The sequence below is a fragment of the Phacochoerus africanus genome, chromosome 7 (genome assembly GCF_016906955.1).
Source record: "Phacochoerus africanus isolate WHEZ1 chromosome 7, ROS_Pafr_v1, whole genome shotgun sequence".
Taxonomy (NCBI): domain Eukaryota; kingdom Metazoa; phylum Chordata; class Mammalia; order Artiodactyla; family Suidae; genus Phacochoerus; species Phacochoerus africanus.
Genome location: NC_062550.1, coordinates 30,737,253 through 30,751,475, shown reverse-complemented (window position 1 = coordinate 30,751,475; position 14,223 = coordinate 30,737,253). Strand labels below are relative to the sequence as shown.

Here is a 14,223-nt window from a genome sequence, read left to right as displayed (position 1 = left end):
TAGTATAACTATATATACTCTTTGTCTAAATAATCTGCCTAAGAATTCAAGTTCTCTTTCCCAGCCCCCCCCCTTTTTTTCTAAAGGGAACAGATACTTCTCCCCACAAGGGAGAAGTTAAAAACCATGGTATTTGTATTGAGAAAGCGAATAGCTCTAATATGACAGCTTCCATTTCTTTACATTTATCAGAATGGAAAAGACCTGATTGAGCTGTCATTTGATAGAAGATTAAACATATTTTTGATGCCGGTTTGCCATGTAATTTTTAGCATATAACATGTAAGGAACTCAAATTGCCTGGATAGATAAAAAGCTGCCCTAGGAACAGTATTTGAATTTCTAATCAGTCACATTCTCAGAAGTCATCATTTTCTTAGGTGTTTCTTTTCATAATTGAAACTATGTTCACTTATTCAGCTATAAAACTGGTTAATTTGAATAAAATTAGAACGCTTCGTGTTAAACTGGGTTTCTAAGAATTTGTCCCAATGAATGCGAAAAGAAAGTCTGAAGGTGAAAGAGAGCAGAAAAGCATTATACTTAGTCACATTCAAAGCTATAACATAGAAATAATAGTTTCAGTGATGACTTTTTCACTGTTTTACATTATAATGAGGACCTAGTTTCTTAAAAGAATGTTATTCCTGTGTAGCAGTAGTACTCATTCTCTTTAAGTCTTAACAAAAATCTCACATTTCTATATAATATTCTTCTGAATTTATTGAAGAAAAATTTCCCCTCAGGGTCATAGGAATCTTAAAATAAATAAATAAATAAATAAATAAATAGTTCCCTTCCTGGCTCAGTGGTAACAAACCCAGATGTGGGTTTGATCCCTGACCTCACTCAGTGAGTCAGTGAGTTTAAGGATCCAGAGTTGCCATGAGCTATGGTGTTGTAAGTCACAGATGTGGCTCAGAGCCCATGTTGCTGTGGCTGTAGTGTAGGCCAGCGGCTTATAGTTCCGATGCAACCTCTAGCCTGGGAACTTCCATATGCCATAAGTATGGCCCTAAAAAGACCAAAAAAAAAAAAAAAACCCAAAAAACAAAAACCCCTCAAAACTTGGAATCTCAACTGACTTTGCACTGCATGACAGGGATAATGATAACATTTTTTTCAATGATCTCCTAGAGTCTATTTAAGGAGCCCTATTACTTTCAAGTAAAGAGTTTGAAAACAACTGTCTTACGCCATGCTGCTTTCCAGTGGAAAAGACCATATCACTCCCTTGCTTCAAATCCATCTGAAGACTTGCTTCTTCCAGGAAGCCAATCATGAGCCTCCTAGGCCTTGACAATGAAAAAGACAAGGGTTGGAGTGCTCCTGAAATCTACTCAACTAATGCTAGTTAAAATTACCTCTAATAATGCGAATTTAAAGAACTAGACATTCTCTCAATGGAGTAATACATTTAGGGCACTAGAAAACTAATTTTGTCAACTTATTTGAACCCTGGGACATGGCGGCGAATGTCTGCAGTCACAACTTCTCAGGGGACTGAGGTCAGGGATAATCTGAACTCAAGAATTTTCATTATTCATGATCAATTCTATGGTGCTATTTCCCTTGCCTATCAGTTTGCCTAGGAGAGTTAAATTAACACATCTCAGAAATGGAGCAGATGATAAATGCCATTATTGCAATAGTACTAAGTGAAAAAGAATTAAAAGTACATTCAATTCTTTCTTCATTCACTAGGTCAAGCCAAAGAAGAATATGACTTGCAGGAAAGGAGAATAAATAAATACATGGACTGTGGGTGGTAGAATTTTCCCACAGTTACTCTGCTTAATTCCTTCAATTTAAAAAGAGACCAAATAGTATCAACCTAATACCTATTTGTTTATGATGTGCCAGTCATTAGCCCAAGAGCTTTAAATTCATCAACTCACTTAATCCCCACAAACTCCTAAATTATGAGTGCTATTATTATCCTCATCTGAGGAGAAAAATGAGTTACAGAAATAATTTATATAGGGTAGCACCGCTAATCGGTAGGAAGGACAAGGATGTGTTTTCAATCCAAATAGTGTAACTCAAAAATGTGTTTTTCATTTACACTGTTAATTTTTAGTGTGTTCTTTTCTTTTCTCTAGCTGGAAAATGGTTTTTAAACTGTTCCTTAGAGTTCTGGAATCCTGTAAAAATGTTTCTGGGGCCATTAAGGAAAGTAGAAGAAAGCAGATGGGACTCTGGGCACTTCACACCACCAAAGCAACTTCACTACCTCTGTTTAAATATGGAGGATATATTTAAACTTTTCAAAGTAATAATTTAAAAAATATTTTCATGCTAAACAGTAAAATGTTTGAAAATCACAATATCAGGACTATAACCTTTACAAATCACGATGTGTGTCCAGAGGTATCTCATATTTGATAACTTCAATAAAAGTTAACTTGATAAACTGAAACTACATTATCAGGAAAACTTAATATTCATATCACTAAATGAGAGAAAATGTTAAATACCAATATAATTAAATTGAATAATAATAATATTAAGTCACTAAAAGCATCAGATTGGTGCTTAGTTTTTAATCATAAGAAATCAAGCAATTTCATTATCTCAAGGCTACTGATGAGTTAGAACAACCCATTCCCATAGGGAAAAAATAGGTATGCCTTTCAAGTCATACTTTTAATGATACATCAATAATTATACTGCCTGATGTTCTAATGCCTGCTCATATTTTTAGGTCTGCTGTATAAAAGAAATTGTATTAAAATTCAAATTGTCAGTTACTTTATAATATCTTCTGAAATTCATGAGTAGTGTCATTTTCACAGTAGTTACAAAGAAACGTGAAAAAAGGTGTAACTGAGGTAATATTATCTAAAAAAAAATCACTAAAAAAATCTACTCTATTAGCTATCTTTTATCCTTTTCATCTGTGGACCTAAGTTCATGCAACACAATAATACAGGCTACTGCCACCATTTTGTATTCATTCTTATGGTGAATTTTCAGCTTGAGAGTTGATATCCAAAGTAATTAAAAATCATGGAAGCTTTAAGAAAGTAAAACTAAAGTACCAGTTTTTCTAATTCTGGATTTGGATTAAAAGTGTTGAAAAAGATTAAAAATTAAAACAATTTTTTTCTCTTCCCCAGCTTGACTAGTTATATTTTATAGAAAATACAGTTCCCAAGATAGAGATGTAAAATAATATCCACTGCCTAAAATACTTTGCTGAAATTTTTATTAAATTTTTTTCTTACTTTATGAATATTATCAGAAAATTATAAACTATCACCTTAAATCTTATCCTCATGGCTATATCTTAGTTGAAATGAAACATGTAAAGGTGAATATATTAAAAGAGAAGCATTAGAAAAGCACTAGATTATCAATTTATTATAATAAAATTGCTTTGAACAGAAGCAAAAACTAATACAACAAAGTTTCTGATACATTAAACTATACACAGAAAATTCAACAAATGCAAAAGCTAGCTCAACATAGCTGATTAGAAGATTTTACTTTCAAACTCATTTTTGAGACATTGAGTTACTCTATGGAGACAAACACTAAGAAGACTATAACAAAGGCACAGGAAACTAGAATGTAATATTACCTTAAAAGGAATTTAATCTGAATGGAAGCCAGAGCCTCTCATGAATGATTAGCATAGACACTAACCACTGTTCTAACAGACTCAAAATTTTTATGCTTATGCTATTAAAATTCTTATAAAAATCCTATTCTTGATCCTTATGAAAAAGCGTCAAATTGGTTCTCTATACTAGACTATTAAAAGCAAAACTCAAAGACCTCAAGATATGAAGCTCAGATCCATAGTAACTTCAGTAAGGCAAGGGTAAGCAGTTTAAGCACAAGGATAAGTCATATTAATAAAAATTATGGCTTGGTGGTATGAGAAAAGGTTTTCTGATACTGATGTAATAAACATAGTTTACATAAAACATTTGCCAGAGATAGTGCTAAGAAGATTTTTAAGTGATTAGGTAGGGTGGTCCAACAGATATGTCCTGTCCCTATCTCTGAAAGCTGAGCACCCAAGCATTTTACTTTGTTATCTATCAGAATAACAATATGTGTGGCTTGCTCTTCTCAGATGAGTTCCCTTTCATAATTTTGAGCTTTTCGAAGTACAGAATTTTATTTATAAAAGGGGAATGAAATAACCAGCTCTAATTTTATATATAGTGACAGTGAAATATATACAGATCTTGCTACTTTATTATCAATCAAAGACATAAATATTTTACAAGTTAATTTGGAAGAGGGTACAGAGACAGCAGAAGGAAAAGGGAAACTCCAGAGAGAGACAAAGGGGAAAAAAGGGCAGTGATCTCTTATATCCCCAAATTGAAAGAAAATTACAGGAGACTGAGGTGTTAAAATATGTATATAAAAGGTTCTCAAAATTTTCTTTTTAAAACCCTGATTTCACATTAAGGTGGAAAAGAAAGATTTAAAAATAATTTTATTTAAGAGAACATTGGTGACCATGAAAATAATTACTAACATTCTCACCAATGTCCAAAAAAAGCAAGAGACTTCATGTAAAGGAAAGATCTCACTAGCTTTTTTCTTCTGAGAAAGCCTAGGTTTTTTGTTTGAAATTATATTTTTACATGAATTTATACATTTAACCTTCTACCATGTGGTAATTAATCACATGCCACCTAACCAAGGGTGTTCTACTACCAGCACTGGAATGAATGAGTCAAATGTGTATGCTTAAATTGATCCATGAAAACAGAAACTCTCAAAACAAATATAATACTCATTTTTTGACCTGTAAAACCCAACTATACTACTTTTGTGTAACTGATTTCCATAAAACATATGAGTTTCATTTTGAAAAGACCTACCTGAATAGCTGAATTCATGAAACATGTATTTCCCAAGTTACTAAGGCCACAGAGGCCTGGCTGTTCATTGTTTCTTCCAGGTTCTGAATAATCATAGTTCTTATAAGCAGTATAGGATGGGAGACAATAATTTGAGTTTTTCACACTGGAAGAAAACAAAAAACTATCATCATACAGTTATAATGAATAGTATACTTTAAACCTATTTCAGATGGGAAGTATTTTTAATGTGAACCTAAACCAAAGTAACCCCCTAATTAATATACTCCTCATTCAGTCAACAAAATTACTGCACCATATACCACACCAACCAGTACAAACCACAATATATCTTTCCACCCTTGATTAACTGGAGCAGCTTCATAGCTTGCTCCATTCTTCACTGCTCCACCAAATTTAAAACATTCTGATTTTAAACACCATCCGCAGCAATAAATCATCTCATTTATGTCCCTTTTACACTCTGCTACTATAATAGAGAACTGGAGGAAGAGGAAAAGAATTGTGCTTCAGTTACAGGTGAGAGTAGAGATGTCCAGGGCCTCTGTGACATCACTGTTGTGGTGCACTGAAGATTCTATTTATAGTATTCTATGCTAGACCAGCAAAATCTAGTATTCAAATGTAGAAAACAGCCTGGGGTGATCAGAAATGCAAAAATAAAATGATTCTAAGCAAGTACATTCCAGTATTATTTGGCTTTTTATTCTTCTAGTTTGTTAGATTAATGCAGTTTACTTAAGATAAAAATAACATTGAGCTAATTTGTACCGTGAGTATAATAAATATTAATCTTAAAAAAAACCCTACATAATATTCACCCTTAGCGAATCATGTTAATTTTATAATAAACTAAGAAAAGTCAATCAATAAGTTAGATCTCTCTTTCTTTTACATATAATTTTTAAAAATTTATGGAAAAGGATGGATTCCTCCTTAATTTTTAGTAAGTTATAAGATATCTATGACAGATGCTTCACATATAATTCAAAAGCATATTTTCAATCATTTTTAATTCAAACCTGAACAAGAATCAAGATCATCTGCTAAAAGCAAATAATGATGTATATGAAAGAATACAGTGTTACAAATGAACATGATACGTCAGAAACTGACAATCTCAACTGGCTATAATTTTTCCCAGTATTATTTAAAAAAAACAGTTTTTACAATTTCAAATACTTTCTATTGTAGCTTCTACATTCTCATTTTATTATTTTAACAGTTTAAGTGAACTATACTACCCCCTATTCTAACAAAGTCTTTGATAGACACAAAATACTCCAACAAACCAAAAGGTAAAACACACAAAACCCTATCAACCAAAAATTACACACACAATGCTAACTGACTAATGTTTTTGGATTTTTAAGAACACACCCCTCCTTCATCACAAATAAAGACCAACTCTCAGACTCAAAAAACAGTCTACCCGCAAATTAAACAAAAATAGCAGGGCCCAAAGACATGCAGCCTTGATCAATTCAGACTTGTAGCTATTTACTTGTTTTTTTTTTTGGCTTTTTTGTTGTTGTTGCTATTTCTTCGGCCGCACCCGCGGCATATGGAGGTTCCCAAGCCAGGGGTCGAATCCGAGCTGCAGCCACCGGCCTACGCCAGAGCCACAGCAACGCGGGATCCGAGCCACGTCTGCAACCTACACCACAGCTCACGGCAATGCCGGATCGTTAACCCACTGAGCAAGGGCAGGGATCGAACCTGCAACCTCATGGCTCCTAGCTGGATTCGTTAACCACTGTGCCACAACGGGAACTCCTATTTACTTGTTTAAACTAAAAAAAAAAAAAAAAAAAAAGGTATCTTTTGGATTGTGCAGATGAGTAGCCTTATAATTCATATATTATTTTATAAATTAACTAGTAACTAACAAAGTGCTAGGCAACTATATTCATTTAATGACTGGATTCTTCTTTTTTTTTTTTTGTCTTTCCTAGGGCCACACCTGCAGCATATGGAGGTTCCCAGGCTAGGGGTCGAATTGGAGCTGTAGCCGCCAGCCTACGCCAGAGCCACAGCAATGCGGGATCTGAGCTGCGTCTTCAACCTACACCACAGCTCATGGCAACGCTGGATCCTTAACCCACTGAGCGAGGCCAGGGATCGAACCTGCAACCTCATGGTTCCCAGTTGGATTCATTAACCACTAAGCCATGATGGGAACTCCTCAAGGACTGATTCATGAATCTAACTTTGAGGACATGGAGCAAAAAGTTTGAATCCTGTTTTCTTTTATTCCTTTAAGGAGTGCTTAAAATCAAGATCTGCTATATATTAAAAAAACACAAGGCCTAAACTTTCAACACATTAAAAAAAATATCTGGAGTTGCCACTGTGGCTCAGTGGTAATGAACCCAACTAGTATCACTGAGGATGTGTGTTTGATCCCTTGCCACAAGCTGTGGTGTAGGTTGCAGATGCGGCTTGGATCCCATGTTGTTGTGGCTGTGGCATAGGCTGGCAGCTGCAGCTCCAATACAACCCTTAGCCTGGGAACTTCCATATGCCACGGATGCAACCCTAAAAAGACACACACACACACACACACACAAATCCTATATACTGACTGTAAAATTAAAACTTACGTCAGATTACAGAGGAAAAGTATGCCCAAAGGGCTACTCATCATACTCTCACACCCACAATGACATCCATGAAAATGAAAACTAAAAGCATATTCACATGCTTATTCTGTAAGTATACATTCAGAGCTTTCTCTCTCCCCACATATAACAGAAATGAATGCTGGAAGCTCTACTCTTAGTTGTGGCAACAGGATGGAGTTTGCTGGGATAGGGATTTCTATTTACTAAGAAATGAACAAAAAACTTATTTGCAAAAGCAGTGTTTGCTTTTGCCTTTGAAGATCTGAAAACCTTAAAGGATTACCTATATTTTAGTTTAAGTGACAGGATAAGTATAAACCTTGCCTGAAGATTGAGACAGTCCAGATGCTCAATGGTAATAATGAAAACTGACAAATTAAAAATATTTTAATACTATCTTGATTGGTCACTTATAATCCACAGCTTATGTGATCTTTAAATCAAATAAAGTCTGTCATGGAAAATACCAAAACCAGCAGCTCTTTATACACTCTGACAAAGTACATGGAAACCTAGGCCCTAAAGACAGCCTCTACTATCAGGACTGTTTCTGCTATTTTTTTCCTCTAAAGATTATAAGCAAGTCCTGATCCTCTAAGGTTATGCTACTTTGCAAAAATAAATTTGCCAGTAATCTTAATGGGAATTTTAATGCTATACTAGATTAATTCTACATTACAAATCTATCATCTTAAATGAAGATACATTAAAAAAACATTATTTTTTAGTGAAATTGAGCCCTTAAATACACGTATTTGAAATTGACTTCAATTAGCATTTACATTTAACATTATAAACATTACAGATCTATACTTTAATCGTCATAATTACACTCACTGTGCAGTTAATGAAATCATACTTTCAAAAAGCAACCTGTCAAAAGCCAACTGACTAGCTAGCCCTGGCAATCTCCAAAATCCAGTTCCTTTTTATCTCTTAATCTCTTGCAGGGGGTTATATCCATTTCAAATAAAAGAACTTTAAATTAACAGAAAAATAGAATGTGCTGTGATGTAGACAAGACTTGAGACAATAAAGATACTAAAAACATTTTTAAAAGGCAGTATTATATCAAACTAAATGTAGCAGGACAGAAGAAAAACGCAGAGAGTAGGAAGAGGAATATTTTGGCACATATTAAAAATGTACTTAAATTATAATTGAGACAAACAAATACTGTATGGATTAACACGTAAAATAACTATATAAGGGTAAACAAGCAATATTCTGGCATCTGATTCTTCATAATAACAGTCTTTAATAAAAACCTTATTAAACACATGAAATAATTCTAAGTACATTTTGTTATTACCTTTATAACGAATATTCTTATTTCTTGAAAACTTCATATCTTAATAATGTTTAATTGTCTTGAATTTATAAATAAATGCTATATAAACTTGTGTCATTACTACTGATTTTAATACTTTACACTTGATATCTCCACATATGTGAAGTTTCAAAAATATACTTAATCCGTTTTCATTTGAAGTCTTAAGCAGCTACTTATTTCCACAAGTTGAAGCGAAAGTCAAGAAATAAATTTTATGTGAAATAACTGTTTAGATAAATATGATGATATTAATTCAAATTTTTCAAAGTAAAAAAAATTCTCCATTTTATAAATGTTTAAATTTTGTTTATTACTGAAAAAGCTAAGTTTTACTTTTAAGTAAGGTGGTACCAGCAGAAATTTGCTATTAAAATTTCCTAATAGGAAAGGACTATTTCAGTGTCTAAAATAGAAAAATATAAACAGCTTAAAATACAATCTAGTCATAGGAGTAGAATCATTAGCTAACCACGTTCTAAACTTAAAAAAAAAACACTGTAATTTCTCTCTTAATACTCTCTGCAGTCAGAGATTTTGAGACCTGATTGTACTTTTACTATGAGAAAGAAACAAGACAAAAACAGAAGCAGCAGATTATATATACTAGTAGATGACTGGTCAAAATACAGTCTATGTTCAACATAGACTAAATACAATGTTAAAAAATGTATCGCTCCAAAGAATAACTAACTACAAATACATGTTATACCTAGAACTAAATTCTTTTATCATAAATGTGGGAGCCATCTGTAATTGGCTGAAACAAATAATATTTTATCTCCTATGAGAAAATTACTTTTGATGAATTAAGGTAAAAGATACCATGTAAAATACAAACCAGATTATAGAAGGGTATTTCTTTTCACTTTTTAGTCTGTTGATATACATTTTTAAATAGAAGAGAACATATTACACTGCAATTTTAGATATTCAGTGTCTTCAGTATCTCACTATTACACTATAGTATACATATATTGTTATTACCGAAATAAAAGAATGTTTTAAATCATCTTGGTACATACAGCAAACTCTTTGAACTCTTTCCTAGAAAAGCTGGACTAATGTTCCAACCACTCAATACAGAATTCTTACAAGAACAGCTATCTTCACTTATTCCCAATAACACTGAGGTGAGAGGAAGTGGAGTTTTTTTTATGATTTTAATTTATGTATTTCTAGTTAGTAGTGAGTGTGAACATTTAAAATGTTTAATTCTTTAATTTTTATTGCCCAGCTGTATCATTTATCCACTTCTCCATCTTAAAAAATTTCTCACTAACTTTTATGAGCTTGGTATATTAAGAATATTTGCCCTTCATTTGTCATTTGTAGCAAGAATTTTTGTCCATTTATTTGCCATTTAATTTTTATCTGCCTGACAAAAATTTAAAGTTTTAAAGAGAAATTCTTTTTTTGGGGGGGAGGGGAGGCCTGTGGCATATGGAAGTCCCTGCCCCCCAGCAGTGACCCAAGTTGCTGCAGTGACAATGCTGGATACCTAACCTGTTGTGCTACAAATGAACTCCCTAAAGAGAAATTCTTTTTTTTTTTTTTTTCCCTGAACTTTTTAGGGACGCACCCATGGCATAGCAATATGGAGGTTCCCAGGCTAGAAGTCGAATCAGAGCTGTAGCCTCTGGCCTACACCAAAGCCACAGCAATGCCAGATCCAAGCTGCAACTACTATAAAGACTCCCCCTAAAGAGAATTTCTTAATGGCAAACCAACTTTTTCAACAGCTTTTTCTGGATAATCTGCCCATTCTCCATTAGACTACAATGTCTTCTGATCACATTAAATTCTTTTATTTATATATATAAGTATCTTTCTGGGCTGTCTTTTCTATTTCACTGATCTGCAGGTATAGTCTTGAGTTAGTACCATGCTGTTTAAACTCATATCTTTTTAACAGGTTGTGATATTTAATAGGATTAATCATTTCTCAATGTTTTTCCTTTCCAAAATTATTTTGGCTATTATAATATATTTATAATGTAGATGTACGTTAAAACTAGAATTATTTTGTCAAGCCCCACTACCCCATATGAATTTTAAGGGAAAATTTATTAAATTGATAAATTCAATTAATAGCATTTCTAAAAAGATTATTTTGCAAATACTTTTAGTCTTTTTAAATTTACTCTTTGGAAAAATCAGATGCCATTTACGAACTGGACAAGTAGTGTAAATATTTAACTACATAAACACTGTAAACCTAATACATAAACTGCCATGTATATATCCAAGAAGTAAAAAGATGGCAATCATTTCTGGATTAATGTTCTTCCCATAATTGACTGGATTAATTACAAATAATTCAAGTTTTCTTTTTATCTATTTTTATTAAACCAGGCCAATTTTCAAGGTAATGCATTCATGTCAGATGTTACAGTGAATCCCAAGAAACTTTCAAACTTTTTTATTTTAACAGTATGGTACACATGTTAACACAATTTTTCTAAATCCCAAGATTCTGAATATTATTCATGATAGTGCAAGGGAGTTACTTCTCCAAACTCTTTAAAGTTTTTTTGATAAACATAAAAATTTTTGATAAAATTAAAAAAATTTTTTGATAAACATAAAAACTTGATAAACATAAAAAATTTGTGTATGCTGGGAATCACTGATATGCATTTAAAAAATATATTGTCTATATTATATGTTTAGTTCTAAAATGACATCTGAAGTTTATATTCTTCCTAAAAATTTGAATTATAACAGGTTTCTAATATATATTTTAAAAATTACTGTTTAAAATGTAAAATTCTGAAAGTGTTTTATTTCTCTTTTAGTAAATTATTATAGTATATATATATTAAATCAATTAAGTTTATACCTCGGCTTGCTTTCTTGTGAAACTGGTCCTAGATACTGACCAGTGATTTAAAAGAAAATAAATTTTAAAGCATTAAGACTTTTATCCTAAATTTTAGATACAAAAAATTTTTTTTGCAACCACAATAGGGCGATCAATTAAACAAAGAGTTTTTAAGATTCAGTGCTTACTTTCTGTTGTTGATGTTGTTATAATTATTTGATAGAGATGAAGGAGAGATCTTTGGTAAAGTTGAAAAATTGGATGCACCTGGGGACCTTTAAAAATATGAAAATGTCAAATTAGATAAAAATGCTGAATTTTGAAATTATGAAATAAAGAAAAGAACTAACAGATGACAATGTATGTAGTAAATGAATGCTGGAAAACAGATTTATGAGCAAAATCATCATTGGTTTTCAATTTCTGATGTATTTGTTCATATAAAAAATAATGGCCTAAGGGAACTATTTTCAAAAGAAATTTATCAAATTAAATATAAAATGATATTATTCTTATAAATTTACTAATGCAATATATCCAAGTTCAGGTAACCATTATTAATATTTTATAATCAATAATTTCCTTAAATCAATGGAATTAAAATATTTTTTTAAGGAAGCATGTAAAAGAAATCCACTTTGTTTCTTAGTAGTTATCATGACATTCTAATTAAACACACAACTGACAAAGATATTAAAGATTCACAAATTTTTTAAAGTGCCAAGGCAAGAGGGATAAAACAGCAAAGAGATTTCCAAACATAATCCCCAAGAAGTAAGTTCTGGTCAAAGTTATCCCTGCAAAAACTGAACGGGGATATAAATCTGACTATATATATTATATACCTCACTAATTCAGAATCTTTTTGGAGAAGTCTCAATTACTAATGACTTTTAATCAACTAATCTGTCTTAAAGGTATGATTTATTATAAACAAATCCATTTTATAGGAATGATTATTTTAAACTACTTAAAATCTCTGAAAGATTTAATCTCTTGTAATTTTGTACACAATTTTAATTTACAAGGCAACATTCAGTCCATGGGCTATAAGAAGCAATATTTGTAGTTCAATATCCCATTCATCATAAATTCACCTCCCAAGGGCCAAAGTAACTAGTTTTTAAGTTATTTTTTCCACTCTACTCAGGTGCTATTGAACAGAGAAATGGTCAATGGGCAGGAAAGTATCATTTACAAAATCTGCTTTTAGGTAACTTGGATTTTGCAAAACTAAATGGTGGGTAATAAAATTTCTTACATGTAAAATTTTTATTTAACTTTTGAAGTTTTATATATTACCAAATTTTGGTAATTGTTTCCCCTGAATCTTAAAGGAGGTGTTTTTTTGGTTGCTGCTGTTGATACAAGCTATATATGGGTAGATTACGTTAAGTGGGTCTTCTATTTACATAGGTCACTTTCTGAGAACGCCCTTACAAGATTTTAACTGTACTAAGTGCAAAACAGAACCATACAGCCAAGTTTTAATATAAAACATAGAAAACACATTTAAAAAGAATATATTTATATACATATTTATATTACCTATATAAATACATACATATTTTGTCTTTTTAGGGCCATACCCACAGCATATGGAGGTTCCCAGGCTAGGGGTCAAATTGGAGCCACAGCCACTGGCCTACACCATAGCAACACCAGATCTGAGCTGCATCAACGACCTACTCTACAGCTTGTGGCAATGGTGGGTGGATCCTTAACTCACTGAGCAAGGCCAGGGACTGAACCCGCATCCTCATAGATACTACTTGAGTTCTTAACATGATTAGCCACAATGGGAACTCCTAAAATAATACTTAAATACCCTAATATTTTAAGGTACTAACTTAAAATATTAATATAAATACAAAAGTATTCTGGCATTTTTGGCCTTCATTTTAAGCATGCTAAGTTAGGAAAACAATCTAAAAACACTGAGATTAAGTTATAATGAATTAAGGAAGTTGATTTTTGAAAATATGATCAATTTGACTACAGTTTAATTCAAATAACTACATTTTTTTGGAACACAGAAACTGAAACATTCCCTTGAATTTTACTTACAGTAAAAATTATGAAAATAAAGATTACTTTATCCAACAAAGTGGCTGAGGCATATGTGTGAAAAAATATACATAAATATCTTTTTCTGCCCATCTGTGGCCTATTTACTATTAATTAGCAGCTATACTCCAGGACAGCATTACAAGTTTTTATGAAATTCATTAAAACACTCAAACATGTATTAAATGATTATATTATGCCTTCCCTTTGTTAAATACTAGGAATAGAAAGACAGAAACAGTCCCTGATTCAAATAGCTCATAATCTAATGGGGGAAATGAGACAAGCAAAATAACCATCAAACAGTGTTAAGTCCTAAAGCAAATTTTCAAATTATAACAAAATATAAAATTTTGAAGGTAGTAACATGAGGTGATTTTAAAATGATGTGCACAGTTGCAGGGGTAGGTGGGAATTGGAAAGTGAAAGTATTCCAGGTGGAAAGACTAGCACATGAAAATAGTGTAGGACTACAGAAATCATGATGCATTTAGGGAACGACTTATAAACTGGCTGAAAGAGTAGGAAATA

General features: G+C 32.2%; 1 protein-coding gene across 7 annotated transcripts in view; it reads right to left on the bottom strand.

Moving 5' to 3' along the window:
• Positions 1-14,223, bottom strand: part of USP15 (ubiquitin specific peptidase 15) — a 117,003-nt gene that overhangs the window by 37,936 nt on the left and 64,844 nt on the right. For 4 of the 7 annotated variants that reach the window (XM_047787096.1, XM_047787102.1, XM_047787103.1 and 1 more), the window contains 2 exons: positions 11,814-11,900; positions 4,848-4,992 (listed from right to left, as the gene is read on the bottom strand). In XM_047787096.1, coding sequence (XP_047643052.1) covers positions 4,848-4,992; positions 11,814-11,900 — 232 coding nt within the window. Of the gene's footprint in view, positions 1-1,195; positions 1,296-4,847; positions 4,993-11,813; positions 11,901-14,223 lie in introns of those variants that run through there. The other 3 variants (XM_047787104.1, XM_047787099.1, XM_047787097.1) reach the window with 3 other exon arrangements.